Here is a 25779-nt window from a genome sequence, read left to right as displayed (position 1 = left end):
AATTTTTCTGGCACTTTGGACCTTCTCTAGGTTATTGGCGATGTCGTTTACAACACATTCCATGCAAAAAATCGATTTTTTTATTTTTTGGCACTTTCAGCCTTTTCCATTTCCACTACACAATTGATCTTCGCCTTATCGCCATTCGCAGTCAACTCACAGTGTGAGGGCCAATTGAACACAGATCTACACAAAAGTTACAGAACTTCCTTGGTTACCTGTATAATAGCGACTTTTTTTGTTTCATCAGGATAGAGGTTAAGAATTATTGTGGTAAGCAATAGCGACTTTTTTCCTTTTTCCAGGGCAGAATACCAAACATATGCAACAAAAAAGAATAAGTATCGGGATATTATCCCTTTGGTTCATTTTATTTCAAATAGAAAATGCAAGTGGATTTCCAGGAATAACAGAACAGATTGAAGAAAATGTAACATCTCAACTTGTGAGTATTACCTTTTTCTTTTATATTTGTAAAAAGTTGACTAAACTCCATATCTATCTATATATATAAAAGAGAACGTACAAATCCTTTGTCCGCTCATCACGCTAATACGGCTGAACCAATTTCTTTTATTTTTGGGGGGTTATTAGGATTTGGACCCTAGATGGTTTTTATCATATCACTTTAATTTTCAATTACTAGTGTCTTGAGATAATTGACCATTCAGGTGTCCATTACGTACAAATCCTTTGTTAGTTCATCATAGGTATAAAAATAAACGTATTTATATGCAACCCGCATGACCGTGTCACTCGGCGGGTTAACATAAATGACAGGCGTTATAATGGTTTTTATCATATCACTTGAAAGCGAAAAAGTAAAAATTATCTAAGTAACAAAGTTTATTGCGTTCGGGGGTGACCGCAGCGAAGCGGGGCGGGTTAACATAAATGACAGGCGATATAATGTTAACATTTACTGCAATCTTCTATGGTTTTTATCATATCACTTGAAAGCGAAAAAGTAAAAATTATCTAAGTAACAAAGTTTATTGCGTTCCGGGGTGACCGCAGCGAAGCGGGGTGAACGCTGCTAGTTTTTTAATAATTGTTTGCGAATGAAGAACGGCCAACCTGTGAATACCCACAAAGTTAACAAATGATAAAGAAGTTGCTTCCTGTTCAATACATAAATCTCCCTCATTATCAATTGTAGGTGTTGAAAGGAAATATAGTAGAACAGATGGTAAATTTTTGGTATTTACCTTGTAGTAGTAATGCACAAATAAAATGGAGATACGAATGGCGAAGAACCATTTTTTGAAGAATAAAGATCACAGAAACAAGGATTCGGAACAAGACTCACCAAACATTTTGAGTGAAGTATTGTTTCATGTGAAGTGGAAATACGAAATATTGCTATAAAATTGGCCTTTTTGGATTTGGATATGGAGAACAAGAAAGAAAGTTAACTTGGTGGAACAAGAAATCGTTGAGGAAATGTTAGTTGAAAAGTATAAACACCGACGGTAATGATGAACTTATATGGAGGAGTATAGGACAAAAAATTGGGAATAAGGACCAACGAAGAAATAGGAAACTGTAGGAAGCAACAGACAAAGGAAAGTACAATAGTGGATGTGCATTTAAGAACGCTCCATATTCACACAAAATTCGTACTACAAAATGTATCTCTGTAGTTGACAGGTGGATCCTTTGTTTGAATGTCGTAAAACAGGGATAGCCAAACTTTTTTATCCAGTGATCTACCCAAAGTGTAAAAGTCTTCGATGACGTATCACAACCCTTTTGCGACCTACATATGCGTAATTTCCATTATCACTGCATTTTCATTTCCGTTAATTCACTTTTGGGAGGAAAGTCTATTAGATTTCTTTTTATGCAAAATGGAGTAATCCCTTTACATTTCTTTATCAGAGCAACACAAACGTTTGCACAACGAATACATTTATCATTTCACTTAACAAAGGAAAAATAATAACATCCCTCATTCTTTTATCCGCAGTCATTTTACCTCTATTGAAAACTTATTTTTTAAAAAAGACAATTAGTGTGTAATATTTATTTTCGAATATCCTTTTGTATTTACAAAAAGTTTCGCGATATACCCGATGTTCAGCGTCGATCGACTATTTGGCTAGCTGTTTCAGCACACCGATCAGCGTACGCAACAGGCTAATAGTAGTATCTGTAGAGGGTATTCTGCTAGTAACTACTGGATGTAAAGGACATTCTGCTAGTAATTACTGTCTGTAAAGGGCAAGCTACTAACAATTACTATCTGTAGAGGGCATGTTGCTAGTAGTTCCTGTAGAGGGAATATTGCTAGTAATTACTGTCTGTGGAGGGCGTGCTACTAGCAGTTACTGTCTGTAGATGATATTTTGCTGGTAGTTATTGTCTGTAGAGGGCACATTGCTTGTAGTTATTGTCTGAAGAGGGCATGCAGCTAGTAGTTACTGTCTCTAGAGGGCATGCTGCTAGTGGTTTGAACACAACGAGTGTAGTTGTGAGCGAATCCATTGTGTGTATTAGATCACAGGCTGTGTTTGAAGTGCCGAGACAAAGAAGTTTGAGGTGCCGCTATCTGCCGGAAATGTGATGGCCACAGTGTTTTTGGACAGTGTCTGTGTCAAACTCGTGGAGTTTTAGGAAAGAGAACGCACAGTGACCACTGACCGCTACCGTGAGACCTTTGCACGATTCGTGAAGCAGTCAGGAGGAAATGGCCAGGACTTCTCACCGAGGACGTCATCTTCCTTCACGACAACGCGCGCCAGCATACGTTCCAGAAGACCACCACGCTGTTGAAGCAATTTCGCTCGAACATCATCGACCACCATCCCTACAGCCCTGACCTCGCTCCAAGCGACTTTCACCTGTTCCCGCACTTAAAGGAGCATCTAGGAGGCCTTCATTACTTCGCTTCCGACGAGAAGGTGAAACACTTCGTGACAATGTGGCTCAACACGCAAAAACAGGATTTTTACCAAGAGGGAATCTTCAAACTCATTTCACGATGCGACAAATACCTCAGTCGATATGAGGACTATGTTAAAAAATAACCTAATGTAATGTCTGTTGGCTGTATTGATTATATGAAATAATATATACACGATTGCATACTTTGTAACTTTACTTTCATCCCTCGTACGTAGACTACATCAAGCGTAGCTGTATAGTGGGAATACGAAGTACCTGGTTGTTTCTCATGTGACGTATCAGTGGTCTAGCTATGGTGTGCACGATAGGGGACAGGATTCCCCAAACTTGTCCCACGATACTCGCGACACATTCTGTGGGACAAAAGAATAATTCGGACCTCCCAAACTGACACGGCAAGGCAATTAGAGCCACCGTGGCCCAGAATGAGAGCACACTAACACTAAATCTTCAGAAGCTTGAGAGAGGTCTATCTTCGTGCATTTCTATCACACGATTACCCTTGATTCATGCTCACTGTCGACAATACCTTCGGTGGTTTTGGGAAAGACTGTTGTAGCAAGGTGAATGGAGGACTGATATATTCAGCGATACGAGTACCATAACCTTTGTCTTACACACAGTGACGACCTATATATATCCGCAGACATGCAGGTGAGTGGGGTTCACACTCATAATTCAGATCTACGTATGTCATTCTGCTAAGGGAGTATATACTAATACTATTCCGTTCGTTTCTAGTCTTCATTTAGGGGAGTACACCAAGTACATTGTACATTCATAATGTCAACAATTCTGTCTTCCAACCTTATCTGGATACTACGGGACACTATCTTTCACAATGACAACGCGCATTGCCATACATCAAAACATCCCTTGTTCTCTACGCGTTATTCATCTAGGCCTTTAGACCTAGGCCATATCGACCACATGTAGGACGTGGTGCGATTTCGCTTAACCCCAACTGATCTTCAACAAATACTATCGCCCAATTAGATCAAGACTTACAGCAAAAATGAGATAGGCCTACCACACTCCCAAAACACTTTCAGCACTATATGACTAGATACCTAGTTCAACAAATGATTGTGTGACCACTGGGAGTAGTTAAAAGTGTTTATGTTTTATGAATACCCGCTGAGAGATGTTTCATGTGTTTAAGTCTTCCAACAAAATAACATGCGTTGCCATGTCGCCAGTGCTATACTCGTAGTACCCTAAATCTTCGGACCTAAGCCTTATCGAACACAGATAGGACAAAGCAGTACCGCGTCTGACTGCAATCAGCTCTCAACAATCATCGCCTTTAAGTGGGATACCATACCCCAGAAATATGTTCTTCATCTGTGTGACCGGTTTCTTTCCAAACAGTGACCGGTTGTGCTACTGCTTAAATTACAAGAGTAGGGAAAAAGTAATGACAATAGTTATTACAATTTGTACCTGAAGGAACACTTCATATATTTCTTTAATGTAAATTACCTCCCATGTTTATCTACTTTCTGCCACACGCAGGGCTGGATTAACCGATCTGGAAGCCCGGGGCTAGAAAAAATATGTGCCCCTGCTGACTTCACCTGCTACATTTCTGTGAAAGTACAGTAGAAAAGTTAAGGGAATATGTTTCATATTTTTGGTCATTTTTATTTTATGGTAATGATTGTATCTTCATGACTGTTTTTAGATAGCCAGTTGAGATTTTGATAAGATTGAAGGCCCCTGTTCACCAAAGGCCCGGGGCTATAGCCAACAATCCTCCCTTTAATCCGGCCCTGTTCACACGTGTGGATGGCGTCGTACACCGAGAGCACGTTCATCTTTGTCAATGTCCCTCAGGGACCGCGGTGGCTCAGTGGTAGATCGTTCACCTCTGGTGTGTAATGTCCCTGGTTCTGTCCCAGCTCGCGCCAAGTGATCTTTGTGGTGGACAAACACCATGTACTTGGATTATTCGGGATTCTCAAGTTTCCTCCCACTTTATTCATTTTATTCATTTATCATCATCATCGTCTCCTTTAGCCTAGCCAGCATACCGTAGGACTGAAATATGTAACAAGCAAATACATTACACTCACAAATTAATTATAATGTCACTGATATATGGTGTTCATTGGGCAAAACACTCCGAACAATAAAGATTCATCTTAGACTGGAGAAATGGTTAGCCTTCGTTTTTCATTATCACTTGGTCATGAAACAGACGCCTTAAGAGATATACAACCCTAGCATACAAATATATGTGTTGGAATGTATAACACGCCGCATATGATGTTTTAATTTTTTTAAATTTCAACATTTCCAGTGTTCCTCTAAAATGTAATAAAGAAATAATGGCCATTTTTTTAAAATATTCAATTAGAACTGAACAATCTATGTAAAATTTGCGATCAGTGAAAACGGAATCTTTCTAGAGCCTGTGGTTCCCGAGAACAAAGGATTGACCACAAACATGTAAACTTTTCTAGCATTTTAATATATAGATTTTACATCGTATATTTTATCTCATTTGAGACGAGTAAAGACACAATCGTCGAGTCGAGACAGAAATCCTATTTTTGAGTCGGGACAGCATTTTCTCAAGTCAAGTCGAGGCCTTCTTATATCTCGATTAAACTCGTCTCTTCCACATTCCCAGTAAAGAGTTCTAGAGAACTTGTAAGCTCTAAGACAATAATTGTAGACTGAATATAAAATCCGTGATAAGTGCTAAAACTGGAAAAAGTTCGGTTTAATGTAAAAATATGTCCTATGTGCCTAACACTACTCAATGAAAAACTGGCTATCTAGTATTCAATGTGGAAATAGTTCAAATGACCCTCAGAACAACGCGTGTGCGTATATGTTCCATTAGTTCTGAAGTAACATCTGGGTTGTTTACTCAATATTTTCGTTTTAGCATTTAGCACGGATTTTATAGTCAATCTACAATTGTCTAAATACGAGAGGGAAGGAATTGAACCATGATTAAAAAATAAATAAATAAATAAAACCAAGTGTACATTAATACTAGTAAATGTCCACTTACAAGTATTACGAAAGTATAATTGTTTGCTTAGACCATTCTATATGGAGGAAGTTAATTCTCTTTGAATATAATACTTGCCATATAAATTAACGAGTTGATTTAAGTCTCTGGGTAAAATTTAACGATGGAAATATAATGGTTGTTTAAGTGTTGTTGAAATGAATTGAAATCTTTAATTTAACGTTCCGTAGTTATGCCTCATAGGTAAAAGAAAATGTGTGATTAATGAGAGTAAATTATTATGAAATAATTCATAGAATGAGAATGTGGGAGTAAACCCCGAAGACCATTATTCCATTAAGATTTCCATAAAAGAATGTTTTACCTTATCGAATACAGAGTAATATGTTAAAGTAGGAGATCCGCAGTATTACTGTATTATCAGGAAAGGAAACAGAAAATAGAATTGAGTAATATATTATTTTTATATACTAAGAAAGACAATAAAATTTTGATTTCTTAATTTCGTAGGATTTGACTGAAAGGTTTGATGAGAATGAAACAGTATCTGAAAGACAGAAGCGAGTAGTAAATACATTGAGTATACTCGGTCCACGGATTTTGAAGGTAAGTATCGATTTATTAGTAGTACTGCATTCCCATCGAATATTATCTGAACATTTAACTTCTATCATGGCTAAACATGACATATTGATCAAAGCACGATCTCTAACGTGTAATGAGCTTTATTGTTGTCTACTCACCTTCGGTCCGAGAGACATGGATCCGACTCCTGGTAATGGCTCATTTGGTTCGAATATCGTATTAAGTTGTAAACCCACGTCTCATATAACCTCGGTGCTGAAAGGGACGGTAAATACAAAAATAATCAATCTGACATGAATAAGAGAAAAGTAATTTTTTATTTTTAAAAAATGTTAGATTGTAAGTTCAATGCAAGATGGTTGGAATTGCCCCGTAACACTTGTCTTAAAGCTGTAAATACAAGCAAGTGATAGAAATGAAAATAATGTAAGTTTGTTCATATGAAAACCATATTGGATGAGGAATTTTTGGATACATATGTATAGTAAAATTAATTGTAAGATCTAGTAGAACTTATTACTATGCATGGAACATGAATTATCAAACTGATTAATAATACATTCTGTTTATTATTACGATATCATTTATTTACATATTTTTATCAGTAGTGATCATAGATGCTTGGGGTTATGTCGAACATAGGGGGGACAAATTAAGTACTGACATAATTTAAATTGAAGTAACAAAGCTAATTTGACCTAACCTAAAATAAACTACCTTACCTAATCAAAATTAGGCAATTTTTTTTAAAGTAACATTTTCTGTTAAAATTGCTGGCCCCCCTCAGACCAACATATGCCGATGCTTCTCTTGGGCTTAATTTTTTGTATTAAATAAAATATTATACTCTTTCTAATTTAGCGCTTGTCTTAGATGTATAATTCCTTACAATCCCACCTACGTTAAAGAAGCGTGAGAGTCTAATACAAATAGGGTAGAAGGGGGTAATTGGGAGCTATGTTTTTTCAACCTTTTTTCCTCACAGGTTGTAGGTGTTTTTCTAGTTTTTAAGAATGTTGCAGGTTCTTCTGCACCTACTGTGATAGTGATAAGCTTTCGGCATCTTTACTTTTGATGCAGCAACGTTTTTATTGTTGTTAGTCTGATTTACCAAGGGGGTAAGTGGGTGCAAAATGATTAAAAGCCAGTGGTCAAAGTGAGGCGGTATGCGGTGGTATCCCATACTGCCTCTGGTTTACCCGTGATGAAGGCATACCGCCGCCTCTGGTTTTTCAGTGATCAAGACATACCGTCACTGGAGTGTAGATGCTAAATACCTTTAATAAATCCACTTTTATACACTGTAATTGACGAATAGCTTTGCACATAAAAAGAATTTATTTCTTATGTGCGAACAAATTCTAAGTTGACTACACCGACATTTTTGTTACCTTTTCCCTATTTTTTGTTTTTAAACTGAGGTGTCTTCAAAGAAGTTAATCTAGTTTATAGTTTAATGTGCCGTATTGAATTGTCTATTTCGTATTTTGTGTATGTCTTGTCTTAATGCATATAAATGTCGTGTTTTGAGCATGAGCAGATCTTCCGAGGGTTTGGAATACCCCTTAGTCGAGTGGGGGGTCCGGTAGTTTTCCCACAGGAAATTGTTAATATAAGAACTTGGTTTTTGAGCATTAAAAGGAATAATTCTCTACAATACAACATAAGGGTATGTATTTTATTTTATTTTATTTTATTTTCAGAAAGTTGTTGGCGGGGGATCAAAGTGTCTCCATGTCCCTCCCCCGTAAATACAGAGAAACTCTTGAATTTTTTAAGTCATTATGTAAATAGAAATGCAATTTTTTAGGCAACATACCCTCACTGTATTTCAACATTTAGATAGCAGGTACGTCGAGTCAAAATCGAAATAAAACATACCGCCTCTGTTGTTTTTTTTCCCACTTCGAACACTGATTAAAGCCATTGCCGGTGCACATAAACCCATCGGGGGGGGGGGGGGGATTGGGTATAAATGAAGAAAACTCAAGCTTTCATTTGATGTATAAAACTTGTATTTCACTTAAAAACTAATAGTTTTATGTGGCCTAGAGAGAATTGTACCTTTGTTCACGCAAAATAAGGAGTAACTTATTTCCAAATCTCAAAGACATTTGAATGCCTTTTCAAGCTTTACAGTTATTGTTTATAGTATAGTATAGTATCCTGTGAACTTAATGCAAAATGTATCACATACGAAAAAAAAATTAAGCGGTCAAAACTTTGGCCTAAAACGTACAAAAAAAATTAAAAAACAACAAGAAAATAGGCACTGTAATTCAAACAAACATAGGAGGAGCTAATAAGATTAACGCTAAATAACTATAAACTATTACAATAGAACATGTATTGGAATTCTAGATTGATAAACAGGTCCTATTTATAGGACCAGCACTATTGGCATATGTAACCGCCACTAGAGGCCTAAGTTGAATAAAATAGCTTAATAAGCACAATGCACTAACACAAAAGTGTACACTGTACACCACAAAAGATAAAGATAGCACAACATTCAAATGAATTCTAAGCAAAAAATGTTCGCTTAAGGCATTCCACCCATTTACCCCCACATCATGCTCCCAAGGTACAAATTTTAACAAAATTTTAACTGCCTTATAGTGAGGACCCAAGATTGCTGCTCCTCACGGTACCATCCGTATGATGTTTTAAAGCAGCAGTAAAAAATCTGGCTCAAAACATTATCAGATGGGCGATTGATTGTGACAAACCAAAACACGCACAAATCTAAAACTCGGTTTCAAATATGTTATTTCTCAATCAAATCAGTTTTTGGTTTCTTTTGTCACTACTACATCCTCTCAAAATTCATCTAAGTTTTTTTTTTCTGATAAACATCTACCCACCCAAAATTTGGGTGTAATTAAATTCCATAAAAATGTACTGAAATGCAAAATATAAATTTTTAAAAATGTTTTCCACCCAATTACCCCCTTCTACCCTAAATATTAGTATCTGTGCTGAAAACATTCTTTCGATTTTACCAACACTTGTCAGGATCAATTCGTCTACGCCTAATATCGTAGCTGTAGAAGTCACTAAATGCAAACTTTTAACGATAACTAAGTAACATTATTTTAAATGGATAATTGTTTTAACTCTGTGTTGAATCAATTATTAAACACATAAATCCCGTTGCCATATAAGGGAATTTACAAGTATAATACCTTTTTATCAATTATCTACTAATCATTTATTGCAACCTGCATTTTCAAATAACACCTGGATTACATATTACTCGAGTAGCTGGTCGGCTGTCTATTTTGGAATTTAGCCGGATTGAGGCTACGTTGTATCTACGTTGTTAATGTTAAGTGTACGTTAAACACTTAAGTGATCTTAGAAACACTTTCAGAACGTCTTTTACTGTTATAGGTGTCAGAAGGAGGTGAGTAAATTGAAGGGAGAAAGGGAACACTGGGTTAGTGATACTCCTTATTACTTTTAAGTATATTGGCTTCTAATTCATAATGCTGTAAATTGCAAGATCGTTCTGTAGTTCAGTTCAGACAGGTTTTGATGTCCTTTGATTTGTCACATTTTCAATTTCGCTCTGGAGAGTTTGCAGGAAATTTAAAACAAGCGAGTGTCGGATCCATGTAGCGAAGTGTTAAAAAAAATAATTGGACAATTCATTTTCGTTCCTTGCTCGTCAACAACCAAAAGCAAGGCGAATTTAGCTGTTCCTTGATGCACAACAGGATCGCTTTTGGTGTTTTGCATCTTAGAGGCTAGACATGTGGGTGTTTCATTTTTATTTCTGTGGAACAGATGATATTTTCCGCATCCATCGCGATAATAGGTGGAAGGAGGAAAGAATAAAGAATATGCCTTTGTAGCTAATAAAAAATTAAGACAGATTTTTAGTTTCCGGTGTAAGGATGCGAGAGTTTATATCCGGTTGTCTAAAAAGTACTGAGCCTCCTCTGTAAGCCAAATTCAGAGTACATTTATTGTTATTTGAAAATAACATTTTAAAACCACATTTTGAAACCACAAACCGATCTGCCATCTGTGGCTGTAGTATGGTTTGTGGTAAAAAAAAAAAAAAAAATTGTGGCACGTGGTTTTCTCAGATCTCCTTTGAAACTAACTTTCTACACTTCAGAGTTCTGCAGAGAAGAAAATAAATGACGGTCCGATTGTGCCAGGTCCTGGCTAAACGGTGGATGTATTAAAACCTACCAGCGAAGTTCTCTTAATTTCTGACGGATCGTTAAATGTGTATGAGTCTGGTCTTGTCAGCGTGAAATACGACACACTTTCTGTTGACTAGTTCCAGTAATTTCTTTTGAATTGCTAGGTGTATTTGTGCCATCATTACAGGTCGGAGTATATCGTTCTGTCCAGTTCGTGACACACGTTGCCCTTCCACCCCTACCAAAGGCACACCACAATTTTTCTAACCGTCAGAGAGCTCCTCGCTTCTACCATGATTTTTCTTCGCACGTTATTGTCGTAAGTTATCCAATTTCCATCACTCGTAAGTAAGCGCTTCAGAAACGACTCGACTTCGTTATGTGTCAGTACAGATCGAGAAGAAATGCGATTGAGTAAATGTTTTTGAGCAGATCATGTGGTACCCAAACGTCGAGTTTCATTTCGTAGCCAGCTTGCTCCAAATGGATTAACACTGTTTGGTAATGGATATTTAGGTTCTTGGTGATGGCATTGACTACTTACATACATGTCTCACTCTAATTATGCCGGTATATCATCTACTTTTACTCTGATCTGTCGCTCACTGCAAGGAGCATCTTGCACGTCGAAATTTTCAAAACAAAAGTGACTGAACCATCTTTCGACTGTTTCTTTTAATAACGCATCTTCCCCATAAACAGTACAAATTTCTTTACGGAATTGAGTAGTATTTGGCCTTTACCGAAATAAAATTGTAAAATGTGACTCAATTTTGCTGAAAGTTCACTCATCTTCACGGTGCAATACCTTACGTCTGATAATAAGAATTCCAACATTTTCTGAACATCACGCCAGTTGTCAAAAATGACGTTAAGCCTATCCTTATGCGACTTATATACCCTGAGATTTGTGATACCAACGCCATTTCGTGTGCAAAAGGCTCACTACTTTTTAGACTACTTGAAAGTTTCACTCCAAAGGTGTATGTTCGTATGTCATACATTTTACGTTATTTCTAGGTAACTACTGATCGGATCTAAACGAAATTTAGTGAGCCGATATCCCATTGTACAAGGGAAAATAGTCGCTATATATATTTTTTCTATTTGTTGACCGATCTCGACGGGCTCGAGCCACCTTGAATGTGGTATTCTATTTCTCAATAACTATTAGCCGAATCTGAACGAAGTTAGGTGGGCAAGTTGCCTATTGTCTGAAGAATATAATCATTATATTTGGCAGCCCAACTCGATCAGGAAGCAAATTGCACGCCGGAAGTTTCTAAGTTCTGTTCACAGACTGTGCTCCATTTCTTATTACATACAATATTTTTATACTGCACAACTAATTGTAGTATAAAAGCTACGTATTGAAGAAAAGTAATATTTGAGGCGTTCAGAGCACAATGGACCCAAGTCCATTTTCAATAAAGTTCAGTTTTGCTCGGCAAATGAATTCTATTTTAAAATATAATATCTTCGCAGTGAAAAGTCCGAAATAAATGTAATTAAAACGACGTGAAATAGCGTGGGATAGTTTCATTTGACAGCCTGAGTCAGTGTCAGTGTCAGTGGGGCAGGAAGGCAGCCTGAATTTCAGACTTTGGGAGCAGTAAGGCAGTTTTAGAAATCTTTTGGTAAGCAAAGTCCAACAGATACAACACAAGCGTGTGGTCCTTACACTGAATAAATACAGATGATCAAAACTGCAAAGTTGCTTACGACCAACTTCCAGAATTTTAAGCATGCCCCAAACTAGAAAGTAGAGCCACCATTATAATCCTTGGGCCCAAAAATATACAAGGGAGCAACATAGGCCTATAGCTCCTCACGACAATTGGAAATCTATTATAACTGATCAAAAACCGTATTTATTTGGTGTAAGGACTTCAATTTTTTTCTGTTGGACTTTGCTCAGCAGAAGTTTCCAAAATCTGCATTACTGCTCAGGGTAGGGGCAGATGACCTCTAAACGGACGTCCCTCTCTAGCAGCAATCATATAAAAGTTTAGATTGCACCTTGTCATGCAGTTTTTCTTTCTTTCATTTCGGATTCGTGGTTGCTGTTTTCCGTCGGTGTATTCTCTTTGACACACCCTGCATTTATGTAACATAATTATGCATCATTGACTATGAAATTCGAAGCATTGTTTCTTCCAGAAAAATGTTCCGGGGTGTACACTTAGTATTCCGGGGGACACTGATGGAACTATTCTATTTATTGTTATATTATAGACGTATTATAGTCACTCGGGGGAATATGCACGCATTAAGCCTTTTGATCATGTATTATCAAGTGTAAAGGGTTCTTCAGCGTGAAAAGTTCAGACAACATACTGTAGACTTTCCTTTATTGTTGTGTACAAGTAACATAACGATAATGTTTCAAGTGACAATATTAGTGCAGCTTAAACTGAAGTCTACGAATTGGGCATTTCCCCCCAATATAGGGGTAATATCCGCAAATATGTATAATATGCACACATATAGCAAATTATACATTGAAAGAGAGATATATATACCTATAATATTTGGTAGAAGTAACTTGAAGAAAAGAAGAAGGATTAGAAATACAGTAACATTTCAAACTTTAAAGATAACCAAAAATGTTCTGTCGCTTTTTCATCTACCACCTTCGAACATCGATATGTCACCTAAGACGTGTCTGGAACATCAAAAATAGTCCCCATCAGCATTGACGACCTTCTGCCAACGTTCTGGAAGGCCATGAAATTCATCGCGCTAGAGCTTAATGCACTGTGAAGCGAAGAAGGTATCACGTGCATTTTCCACCTCTACTAGGAAGAACTGGCGTCCTCTAAGATGGTAGTCAAAAGAATGTAATAGATAATAATCGGACGGTACAATGTCCGTGAAGTATGACGGATGCAATAGTGTTTCCCATCCAAGGCGTAGAATGGTGTCCCGGGTGATCCTAGCCAAGTGGGGCTTAGCGTTGTTCTGTAACAGGAAGACCTTTTTCGATTCAAAAGTGCTGGCTCCAGAGTTTTTACTTTTTCTTGAACATGGCTCAACTGCTGACAGTACACAGTTGATGCTCTGACTAACTGGTAGCAGTTCCCGATGCACAATGCCACTAGCAGTCGACCAAACGGACGGCGCCGTGGAGCTTCGTATAGGACCCACTTCTCATCACATGTCAACACCCTGTCCAGAAATGGCTCCTTCTTCAGACGAGGCAGCAAATAAACGCAGGTGTCTGTTCGCGTTGCCTTCTGGCCCGGAGTTGAATCATGAGGGACCCATCGACCCAACTTGTAGTGCTTCCCAAGTTGATGTAAGTGCTGCCGAATGGTTTGTCCACTCTCACTGAATTCTAGGCACTGTTCGCCTCAATTGCTGAATGAAGATCTTCCTTTTATACATATTAATCTTCCGGCACATGTGTCTTCGGGTGTTTCGTCACAGCATAGTCACAACATTCTCACCAAAGGCCTAGGTCAAACGCCACTGCAGCGGGTCGGAAGATATGCTAGGCCTTTGGTGAGGGAGTAGTCCATATAACCAGTCATATCCTGCACTACTTCTCCTTGAACTGAACGGATTCCATCTGTTTCGGTTTCCAGTATTTTTATATATATATATATATATGTACAGAAAATTGAATTTTTCATATTGATTCTTTAGACTTTGAACTAAACCAATTACGTTACATGTTTTGCAACGACCTCGTATGGTCGTTTTCTTAATTGATGAAGTTTGAGTTACTTTAATAAATTTGCTCCAAATGATGTCCTTTTTTTTCTTCCCGTAAAACTCACGTTAAACGATTCCAAGTTGTACGGAGACTGAGAACCAACATGTACTGTACGAACGATATTTTACTTTCAGATCCACAAATTAGCAAAGAACCCTTTGTTTGCTTTCTGAATACAACACAAAAACTTGTTTCAATGATAATTAATTATTTTATTTATTTTTGAAGATCGGTTCTACAAGTAGTTCAACCTTCGACTACGACACTTTCTCGCAAGTTATGTGATAAGCATTTAAACAATACAATAAACGTTAAAAACAAGGGGGGAAAAGGAGACAAAATGAATTGTAGATCATCACATTGTCCTGCTGTAGCCAAGAGAAATCAAAACATTCACACGGGAAGAAAGTATTCTTCTGAATGGGGAGCACATTTTGGCAATTTTCTTTCTCCGGCAGATATTTTTTTTTTTTACAAAAATAAAATAAAATAAAAAATAAATATATGGTTAAGACATGTCTTAAATATACACGTGTTTAAAACAAAATGTTTAAAACGTATACAAAATTTGTTTTAAACAATACCAATTGTTCAAAACAAGTTTTAATAATTTGTTTTAAACAAAACAACCCCGATTAATAGCTACATTAAAAGTGTTTAATGCAATCTATAATTGTTCTAGCTCTAAAATACATTTATATTCTGTAAGTTGGTGACTTGTCGGTGGAACCGATACTGACTAACATAGGTGAGTTAACCAGTATATTTAAATAAGATGATACTTGTAGTTATGGTAAGGAATTTGAAAAGCTATAAATTTCCTATATGATATCATTGGTATTTACATTTACTTAAATTTAATAACTTTTCTCGTGTAATTTTCAGTTCTTTGGAATAGGAATAAATTACGCCAGGTACTTGCTTCGAGGGCTTCATACAATGGCCAGAATATTCATTCTCATGAATAAACTGGACGAAGAAATAGAAGATACTATGACGGTAAATCTGTTATATTTAATTAATTATAGTGAATCAGAGTATTTTGTGAGTTGGAAACATTAGTTGAAATCTCCAACTGAATGAATATCTATGTAATCTATTTGCAGGGTGGACCACTTATGTTGACACGCCTCTTGAAGTTTATAAACTAATAAATAAATAAATAAAATAGAAATTTTGCAAGAAGCAAATATCGATGTAAATATTTGTATGATGTAACAACTACAAGGTATGTTCAAAAATAAACCGAACTATAGAAATAGCGCGTCAACCATCGAAGGGAGCGTGCTGTGGTTACTGAATGCACCTAGCGGCAGGTTTAGACAACAAACTGCCATTCTCCTCGCTTCGCTATGAATGTTAGTTGCCGAGATACAGTCGCTGAAGTGAGCACATGCACAAGCTGTTCGTCGGATTAATGATTCAGTGACAATGAAAGAGTTTGAAGAACAACGTGCGTGCGCGAGATTTTGCTACAAGTTTGGCAAAACATTCACAGAGAGATTTCAATCGCTTTTCAATTCATTGAGGTCTTCTTGTTAAAAAAAAAAAAAAGCAACGTATGAATCGGTCAAAGATTAAGGTGATGTTGGTTGTTTCTTGTTTGGAAAGGTATTGTCCATCTTCGTCAGATAGTAAACACAGGACATTTTAGCGTGGTTGGGAGACGTTAGGTGCAGAAAGAGGCCTGAATTTTGGGAAATCTTCACATTTCACTCCTCATCTGCAGTTATCTGGCAAAACATCAGACTCCTGTTGTGCCCCATCCACCTTATTATCTGGAACTAGCCCCAGAAGGGTTTTCCTGTTTCCAAAACTTAAAATCACTTTGAAAGGACGACGTTTCCAAACCATAGAAGAGATTCAAGACAATGCGACAAGAGACCTACACACCATCCCAGAAAGTACAACCCAGGAGACTTTCCAGTTGGGAAAGGTATATTTCCAGCAGAGGGGGCTGCTTTAACGGGGATAGTACTTAAAATGTTGTACAACGAGCAATGATGTTATAGCCAAAGTTCGGTTTCGTTTTGAACACACCTCGTATGTATATATAAATAGATCAGTATTGCGTTTATATAAATAGATAGGTATGAAGTTAGTTGATTATTGTTTTAATCGTGCAAGGTCGAAGCTAAATATAATTAAAAATAAAAACTAAAATTAAGAATTAGAAGCATATGAAAATATAAAATAACTTTAATATAGCTTTCAACCTTTAGTTGTCTCTGCCGTAAATTGCATCCTTCTCTTTGATTAATCTTCATCACGTTTAGACTTTCTTAAATGTATTCACCTTTAGTGAGTTTTGTTTACCAGAGATAGAATGGGTTAGTGGGTCGTGGTTGATCAGGACGCAACCCACCACCCACCGTGATCCAGTGACCTACTCTACTCAGTGCGTTGTAGAGAGCATTTTCTGAACACTGGTGAATTTGTCTACGATTTACTTTCAAAACCTCCATTTTTCTTCCTTTTTGATTTGTTTCTATTTACTTACCTGAGATGAGTATATCTAAGTGAAAAAAAAAATTCAGGTACTTTTGGATATTGGTATTTGTAATGATAATAGTAGCAATAGAACGTACTACTTGGCTTTCGAGAAGTCGAATTTAACAGTTTTTCTTTATGTGGGCCTACTCTACCTTCATTTGAAACTTTCAAATTTCATTCTATTTTCCACTGAAAAGTATCTGTAATTCAACAAGGAAATCATTATGTATGATAAATGAATTGAAATTCATCGTAATATGGCTCGTGACAGTTTACCATTTTATATTATGAAGGTCAGATCCACCGGTATTATATCGGAACGATTAATCGTAGAAATTCAAACTCCGATTAGTGATAATTTTACAGCCTTTTTTATTACAAGTGTAAACTCTTTACTTGGTTGAGAGGAGGGAGTAGATCATGGGTCAGAGTTGAAGATGGTTTTTGATGGGTTAGAGTGTGTCATGGGTCAAGTTTTCATTGGCCGACGCCACACATATGAGGGACGACGCCCTCTGCGATAACACTGCCCGGGGCATTGGAGAGGAAGAAAGAAATGGGGAAGAAAAAAGCGGCCTGAGACTGTTATGTTAGGTACCATCCCGGCATTTGCCTGGTGTGAATGAGGAAAACCCAGCAAAAATCTGACTCAGGATAGCTAGACTGAAGAAACTGTTAGACCTTTTCGACCGCTGTCGCCGCTGGGAGTCTATACAAAAGTTATAGATAACATCCATAAACTGGCTTGTGCAAATGCCCGACAGTGAACAGTTTGGCACAAAAAAACCTGTAAAAGTAGAACGAAAATTATGACAGTATGATAGTATTTCTGCAAGACTTCGTATTAACGTATTTGGATGTGTTTTGATATCTTAACTAGGAGAACAGAGGGGTAAAGGCAAAGTGGAAAACATCTGATGTATCTTGGTTACATTGATGTAATCGTACTCCGTAAGAACAAAGAACTGCAAGATGTTACAGGGAAGTTTAACTTGAGGAGCAAGGAATTCGGGTCAAGAGTGAATGTGGTAAACATGAAAGTGATGTTCGACGAAAAAAAAAAAAAAAAAAAACGATTATAGTTAAAAATACGTAATTAGAAGCAATAAATACCTACATTTACCCCCGAGTTCTATTATTCATTTTATTCCATTTCACAAGCGTGCTGTTTGAATTAGGGATGAGCTACACCAGTTTTTTTAATATACAGTGTATATATATATATATATATATATATATATATATCAGAAGAGCTTCGTCATGGTTAAGTTGTTAGATTACTAGCCTTCAGCATAGGAAATTGAGTTCGATTCCCGGCAGGAGCTTATGTGGTTCGGATCCCACCTTAAGTTATAGGTCAACATCTCATATAGCCTCGTTGCCGAAAGGGGGGGGGGCTAAAGATCCAATCCAATCCAAGGAGATATCCATTATTATAGGATTAAGAGAGAAATAATAATAATAAAAAAAACGCATTACACTAGGCTGGAGTGTATTCAGAAGGAACAGTTCTATATTGAAAGTAAAATTTCAATGTGTCCAAACTATCAAAAAAAATATTGAATTACCCTACGTGCTTTGACATTTTTTCTATATGGATAAGAGGCGTGGATACAGTACATAAAAAATCAAAATCCATCATCTGCAGCATAGAGAGATATATGGGAGGAATCACAATTCCCTACAATAAATTCCCAGACCACCCAAAATATACAGGGTGTTTGAAAACAACACCGACAACATTCGGGAGGTGATTCCTGACACCAAGATAAGACAATAAGTATAGACCAACTTGGGTGCATAAATGCTTCCTTTCGAAGATATAGGCTGCCGAAAACATGAAAAATTGAACTTTAAAGGTCCATAACTCCAATAATATGTTACCTACCGTAGGCGGGTAAAGACTTTACTTAGGAACTAATATGTGCCCTATACAAAAATCCATGTTTCAGAATCCTCGGTACTCACACAATAATTTTTATAGAGGGAGTTTGGCTGCGGGCACACGATTTGAAGTACTCACCAACTACCTCTATAAAAAATGTTGCGGAATTACCGCAGGATTCTGAAACGTGGATATTTCGATAGGGCACATAGTAGATTCTAAGTGGTCTTGACCCGACTACGGTAAGTCCCATAGTTTTGAAGCTATGGACCTTTAAAGTTCATTTTTTCATGTTTTCTTCAGCGAATAACTCCAAAAGGGAGCATTTGTGCACCCAGGTTGGTCTATACTTTTTGTCTTGTCTTGATGTCAGGAATCACCTCCCAAACGTTGTCGGTGTTGTTTTGAAACACCCTATATATATGTGTGTTGGTATTATATATATATATATAATACCATCGGAGAGATCTGGTAACCCTGCGCAAAGCAAGTAAAAAAAAAAGGGAAAAGAATGTACGAGGGTGATTCATACAGTAATGACTTAAAGGTGATATCTTTATTTGTGTTTCACAGAGATTACCGAGTGGAAAGCTTACAATGTCAGCTACAAATGGTGGCATCATTTTTCAACATAATCCCATTACGGGCAACACATTGGCGCCAACGTGAAACAACGTTTTTCATGCTGTTGACGAAGAATTGTGGTAGCTGCTAACGATATTATTGCCCAACTGCTGCTTCAACCTACGCGTCACAACTGTAGCGTTGGTCATTAAGGTGATCTTTAAGTTTGAGGAAGATCCAAAAGTAACAGAACGCAAGATCCGGCCTATAGGCAGGATGAAGCAGAAAGTGACTAATACTTTGCTAGCAGATGGGACAACTTTGATTTTTTCTTTCGGAGTAGAGGACGTGTGGCGGTACTCCATTGACTAACGCTTCGTTTCGGAGTCGTAATGGTGTATCCACGACTCGTCGCCGGTGATGAATGTTCCTGGGCGTAAACCTTCCGCAGCCAGAAATTCAACCGAACGTCCCACTAGATGCCATGGATTGCTCTATTACTCTGGAACAAGAAGAGATCGGAAAGTGAAAGAAGGTGAAATGCTATAGCTTAATATCAGTGCACAAACAGTTCAGAATGTTCGGAGCACTATTGTCAAAGTAGTGAGCGTGGAGGCATTACTTTCTGTATCACCCTCGTCAAACACTAATGTTTGTTGTTCTCTATTTTTATTATTGTTATTGTTATTATGATTATTTTCAGCCTGATGAAAAGCTGAATCATTACACAGAACGCCTAGTGAGGGAACTACAATACTACAAGAAAACTTTTTTTGAAACTGGGAGGATTTTTGGTACTGGACTAGGATCCTTTATGCAGGTAAGAATTTAAGGCAAAATGAAAGGGGTTTATTCGTTTTTTTTTCTTACTTAACACTTTTTCTTACTAGAAGCAAGGCAAAGACCTTGTTGTTTCCTTTTAAGGTTTTGTTGCTAAACCCATTGTATGCTTGTTTTCAATATTTAAGTATCAAATCGATTTTAAATGGCTTCGATTTTAAATGTCAGTATGAGAAAGGTTCTTACGCTGATTTTTGAATAATTGACCGCAGCATTGAGAAATGATAGTCGCAAGTCTGTTCCAAATACGTATTTTATCATTGGCTCCGGGGCTCCAGTACCCACACAAATAATCTTATATATATATATATATATATATATATATATATATATATATATATATATATATATATATATAGATTTGAAACATTGAGATGGAAGTTAAAATTTCTAACCTCTAAAACATACTTTTTTTTGGTTTTGTTTTAAATGTGTTTGTGCAAAGGCAATCAAGTAACATACTTAAGTTAGTCACTTTAAGTTAGTCACAAAATCTTTGTAATTTCTTTCTGCAATAGTCTACTACTAAAATTATTTGCTTCTATGAGGATATTTTCATATTAATTTGTATGAATGTTGAATGAATTTGCGTTTAACGTCCCGTTCAGGAGCGAGGCTATATGAGACGTGGACCTACTGATTAACGTGGAATCCGAACCACATGAGCTCCCACCGGGAATCGAACCTGGGTCTTCCACGCCAAAGGCGTGCGCTAACCGCTTGTATCAATGTGGTATTTTCTTTTAGTAACGTGTTCACAATATCATTGGCTCTTGTAATCATTGTGCATCATGTACATTGTTTAAAGTATACACTTAATGTTACGATTACATATGTTGAGAATATTCATACGGTAACTTAACCTTGGATCCAGGTTTGAACCCGTTTCTCCTGTGTTTAACTCAGCCGTGTTACTGACTGAGCTAGGGAAGCCCCAACTTATAATTACAATACTAGTATATTTTACTTTATCACAGCACATCCCTTTATGTCAGTGTTCATAGAAAATTCTTAACTAAAAGAAAATCAATAAAAAAAAAATATCGAAGCTGCTGCCCTGAAAATATACATGGCCCGCCATTGATATGCACCCACATACATTTTGGAAAGTTGGCGCCGTTGATTGGAAAGTATGTATTCTAACCTTTGTCATCATCCTTGTTTATTAATTCCAATTATGACACAACAGAGGCATACTTTTAGCAACTTGTTTGCGCCACCCAATTACTCAATTACGGACATCATGCATAACACTAGTGTTGCCACGGGATGAGATAAAGAGACGAGACAGAACTCTTTGAGGCAAGACAAGAGACGAGACAGATTTCTTGTCTCGTCTCGTTTTCGAGACGATACGTCTCGTGAAATGTCTCGTGTTTCTAAAATGCAAACAGTTTTTGAATTTATTTAAAAATTTATTAACTCGGAATAAATTTATTTCCCTTCGAAATGTACACTAGCATTTATTATTTCAAATGAGGACTATCTTACAAAGAATAACCTAAAGCTATAATTTTTAAAATGACACTTACAAACAGCTTTCATTTACTGATGTAAAAATTCCAAGTCAATTCTCCCGACAAAATACTTATAGACTTGAGAGATTACTTACTGCAATGGATAAGAGCAAGACTGAGCCACGCAATAACGACGCAGTCGGCGCTTTTTTAGCACGCGTCATCGTGCCGCTCATTGTTGCCACATAGAAACTATTTTTAAACCGGTTTCAGTGGTCTAAAAGCAAATAAAGGAGGGGTAGGAACACAGGTGTCAAGCATTTCAATCATTCCCGTCCTCTCGGTATTCATTGTTATATATATATATATATATATATATATATATATATATATATATATATATATATATAGAGAGAGAGAGAGAGAGAGAGAGACTATATATAAGTAGAGCGTCGATTATCCGAAGTAATTGGGGGACATGGGTGTTCGGAAAACTGGTTTGTTCGGATAATCGAACTGTACATGTTTATTTGCCAAAAAGAAGTACTGTACAGTAAATTTATTCATAAAAAGAAGTGTGCTGATTGTTGAAACACAGCGACTGGCGGCTTGGCCGGTCAGCAGCGCCTTATGAAGGCCCCATTATAAGCAATGTTCCGCCAGCGGTGGCTCAGTGCGGCGACTACTATGGTAAACTTGGTTTGGAAGTGAGTGGGATGATGGACGGTAGGGTGGGAGAGTAACAGGTGCGAGCGAGTACACAGTTCGGTTAAGCGGTCGTTCGGTTGACCGACGTTCGGATAATCGACGCTCTACTGTATATATATGCCAACAACAAGGGGGTCCTATCTGTCGCCAACTGAGTGAAATCTAATTTATTTCTTACTCAAATAGCATTGTCAGACCAGTTACTTCGATGACAACTGAAGCCATCCTTATAAAATGGCAAAATTGGCTGGAGCAAATAATAAAAATAAAACATGGAGCTTCAGGATGGAGCAAATAATATATTTATAAAACAAATTTGTGATAACTTATACCAGTCCCTACTGCACTTTGACTCTTCTGACTACAGAAACTTGATTGATTTCACTGTCGCAAAAAATCAACACCGGAAAAAATGTGACTTTTTATTTATATGTATTTGTTCTGTTTTGAGAATGAAATCGCTGTTATGAAACTAAAACTCAAGGAAGAAGAAACGGGAAGTGTAAGACGACACACTAAAAAAAAGAAAAATAAAGATTATCTTAAATGTTTTTGAAAGAGACCATTACGTTATCTGGATTGCTGTTCTGCAGTCCATCTTACAATGCACGCAAACGTGCAGTTGGATAATTCGGTAAGCTTTCAAAGTCAAATGATAATGTTGCTGTTTTTGAACTTCACTGACAGTGAGAAGCATTCGAGGGAGTGTAATAGGTCAAAATACAACAATTACACGATATTTCCTTCCGTTTGTGCGATCTTAGACAACATAATTACAGAAGTTCTCTTGTAATTTTGGAACTAAAATTTACGGCGCTTTTCATCATCACTTTTAAATTCAATTTTATTTTCAAGGGAGATAAAATTGCATTTATAAGTGAAGATAAAATTGAATTTATATACAATATATGCTGGGGTTGCGGAAAGGATAGCAGAGATTCCCTCAGCAGTGTGTCTGCATTCCATTAGACTACCTAACGACGTCTCTGGTTAAATGCAGTATGCAGTATTCTCAGTTTTATTCGTGAGATTGGGATAGTTAATATTCTGTGAAATTGTTATTTTTATTTTCTTTTCTGCCATGTTCAACGAACTTAAAAAGTACGTTACTGAATTTTCTATGTCTGTATCTGTGTGTGTGTCTGTTATTTGCGAATTTTTCAATTTTGAGCCACCCATTCGAAGGAACGTCAAAAACTAACTAAAGAAGTGATGTAATTTTTCTTGTTACTCTTATCGTTTCCGAGATATTGGCCAAAAAAAAAAAAAATAGTTCCAATTTCGGGAGATTTAAGGAGCCATATCTCAGGAACCGTAAGTCAGAGAGAGAGAGGTTATATTGGTGTTGATCTGTTGAAAACAAAAATACTTCTTTTTAAGATTGTTCTGGCAATGCTCTTCAAGCATTCTCAACTGGTTTTATTATTGCTATGATTTGAGCTGTTTTCTTATTTACTTTATATTTTGTTGTTTATATAATAGTTTAAGCTTTTCCGCGATCCCTGTTGTAATATTTACAGAGTTTTTGTTTTAATATTTTATTTTGTCAATTTTTATACTTGAACTTTATTTTTTTTAGGAATTATATTTTGAATTTTTAATATAAAGAAAGTGTCGGCGGTTGGCCTAATTGTGAGGAGGAAAAATGGATAAATCTCTTCAATATTACATTAATAAATTCTCTGATGATAACAATCGATGTAATTTGGATTTAATGAAAGTTAAGTTATAAACCATTTTATAGATCAGATGAAAGAAATCAAATTAGGGGTCTAGAGAAATTTTGACTACACTTCAGGCGGTTTATAGATTATGTAAAGAAAAATCCCAAACTTCGTTCTTCTGACAAAAGAAGTAAATAAGTTCAGCTGCAATCATTTTATAGCTGTTTTATGTGATAACCAGGGATAAAAGTGAAGGGGAATGTAAGGGGACGCCATCCCTCCACCTCCAAAAAATATGTACGGCGTTCCCCCAGTTCCTAAGAAATTACAATGGTCAAAGATATGCAGGGGGACGGCGTGACGTCATGCCGCTAACTACCGTCCCCCTACCTTTTCGGATCCACTTTCACCCCTGGTGACAACATGTTTTAAACCACATAGCATTTTAAAATACATTCATAAAAGCCATATGGCCGTAACAACATCTCTTTTATTTGTGCCAACAAATAAAGAAATAAATAAATTCAACATGTTAGGTATCATGTGACAAAGAAAAAACACATCAACTGTTGATGAAGTGTCAAAATTTTCTCTGTATAAATAGATAGGACATGCGTATCTCTACAATGCTGTCGGAGTGAAGGTGTAAACTTTGGAGAATAGAGAATTGTAGCAAATTCCGCCATTTTGATATCATGAAATTAATTTACCTGTCTGTCGAAGTGTTGAGAATATTTTTCAATACGCATACCAGTAAAGCTATCCATGAACATCGAATATGTTTTAATTTTGTAAGTGATGTATGCCATACAATATAACATTAAATTGCTCCTGTCGTTGTAAAGCAATCCAAGATGACGGAAATTCTCACTACTTTACGTTTCATCTTGAGTACGCTGTACCATTATAGACTTTATTGTAATTCTCTCCAAAAATGTCATGCATCACTTCAAAAGAATGGAATTGGATGGATTGTCATACAAGAGTATGAGACATATCTGTCTAAATAATTTAGAAAATTATTTCCAGTTCTTGCCAGAAACTTTCAGTATCTTCAAGATTGTATACCTTGCCACTTGTTGCTTATTTATTTATTTATTTGTAACAGAGATTCCGTAAAATTAATATGATGGTTTTCTTGTATTTTTTCAGCTGGTGACTTCAGTTCCTGACTATGTCGTGGACGAATTTGTGACGGTTGCTACTAAGGCTTTTTCTTTTTTATAATGTGGTTTAAAGCATATATCATTAGAATCATTCATTTTAAACTTTTTTTTTTTTAAGTGAAGAAAGTAACCAAACGAGGAAATCAGACAAAAATAAACTTACATTAACCATGGAAAACTGACACATTTTGGATTGAGTTCTTTTTTTTTTTTTTTTTTTTTTTTTTTTACTTCGTAAGTTGTAAATAAACAAAAACTGTGTGTACTTCTTTCAATAAATCAGAATAAACATGCTTCCATATTTATGTATATACTTAGTATATTTTTGTTCGTAGAGTCACTTCTGCAGTTGCGCATACTGGTTTGATGGCTTGGTTACCACTGATCTTGATAATACAATGATAATGAACAAAATATAATTAACAATGAACATGTAGTGTTGCACATGTTTCTGTTGAACCTGCAGGTAAGCTGTAGTAGGAAGAAAATGCTATTTTGTTTACCGATACCCTTCTCTCAAGAGACTCCTGTTTTTGACGCTGTATCGTGCAACCAATACGCAGTTATTTGAGATTTCTCCCCGGGAAAACTTTCAATACGTTGGGAATGAGAATAGTACTACCAAACTACTGATAATCCATGTTGAGCA

At 36.6% G+C, this 25779-nt stretch overlaps 1 protein-coding gene across 1 annotated transcript in view; it reads left to right on the top strand.

Moving 5' to 3' along the window:
* LOC145681595 (uncharacterized) overlaps positions 1 to 25361 on the top strand; it is a 42929-nt gene extending 17568 nt beyond the window's left edge. Inside the window, exons 2-6 of the mRNA XM_081753219.1 lie at positions 306 to 445; positions 6404 to 6499; positions 15239 to 15352; positions 19999 to 20115; positions 25117 to 25361. Coding sequence (XP_081609345.1) covers positions 323 to 445; positions 6404 to 6499; positions 15239 to 15352; positions 19999 to 20115; positions 25117 to 25191 — 525 coding nt within the window. The 5' untranslated portion in view covers positions 306 to 322 and the 3' untranslated portion in view covers positions 25192 to 25361. The remainder of the gene's footprint in view (positions 1 to 305; positions 446 to 6403; positions 6500 to 15238; positions 15353 to 19998; positions 20116 to 25116) is intronic.
* The last annotated feature ends 418 nt before the right edge of the window (positions 25362 to 25779 follow it).

The sequence above is a fragment of the Thermobia domestica genome, chromosome 3 (genome assembly GCF_964235325.1).
Source record: "Thermobia domestica chromosome 3, izTheDome1.hap1.1, whole genome shotgun sequence".
Classification (NCBI taxonomy): domain Eukaryota; kingdom Metazoa; phylum Arthropoda; class Insecta; order Zygentoma; family Lepismatidae; genus Thermobia; species Thermobia domestica.
The sequence above is the reverse complement of the archived record's forward strand: the minus strand, read 5'-3'. Positions and strand labels throughout refer to the sequence as shown.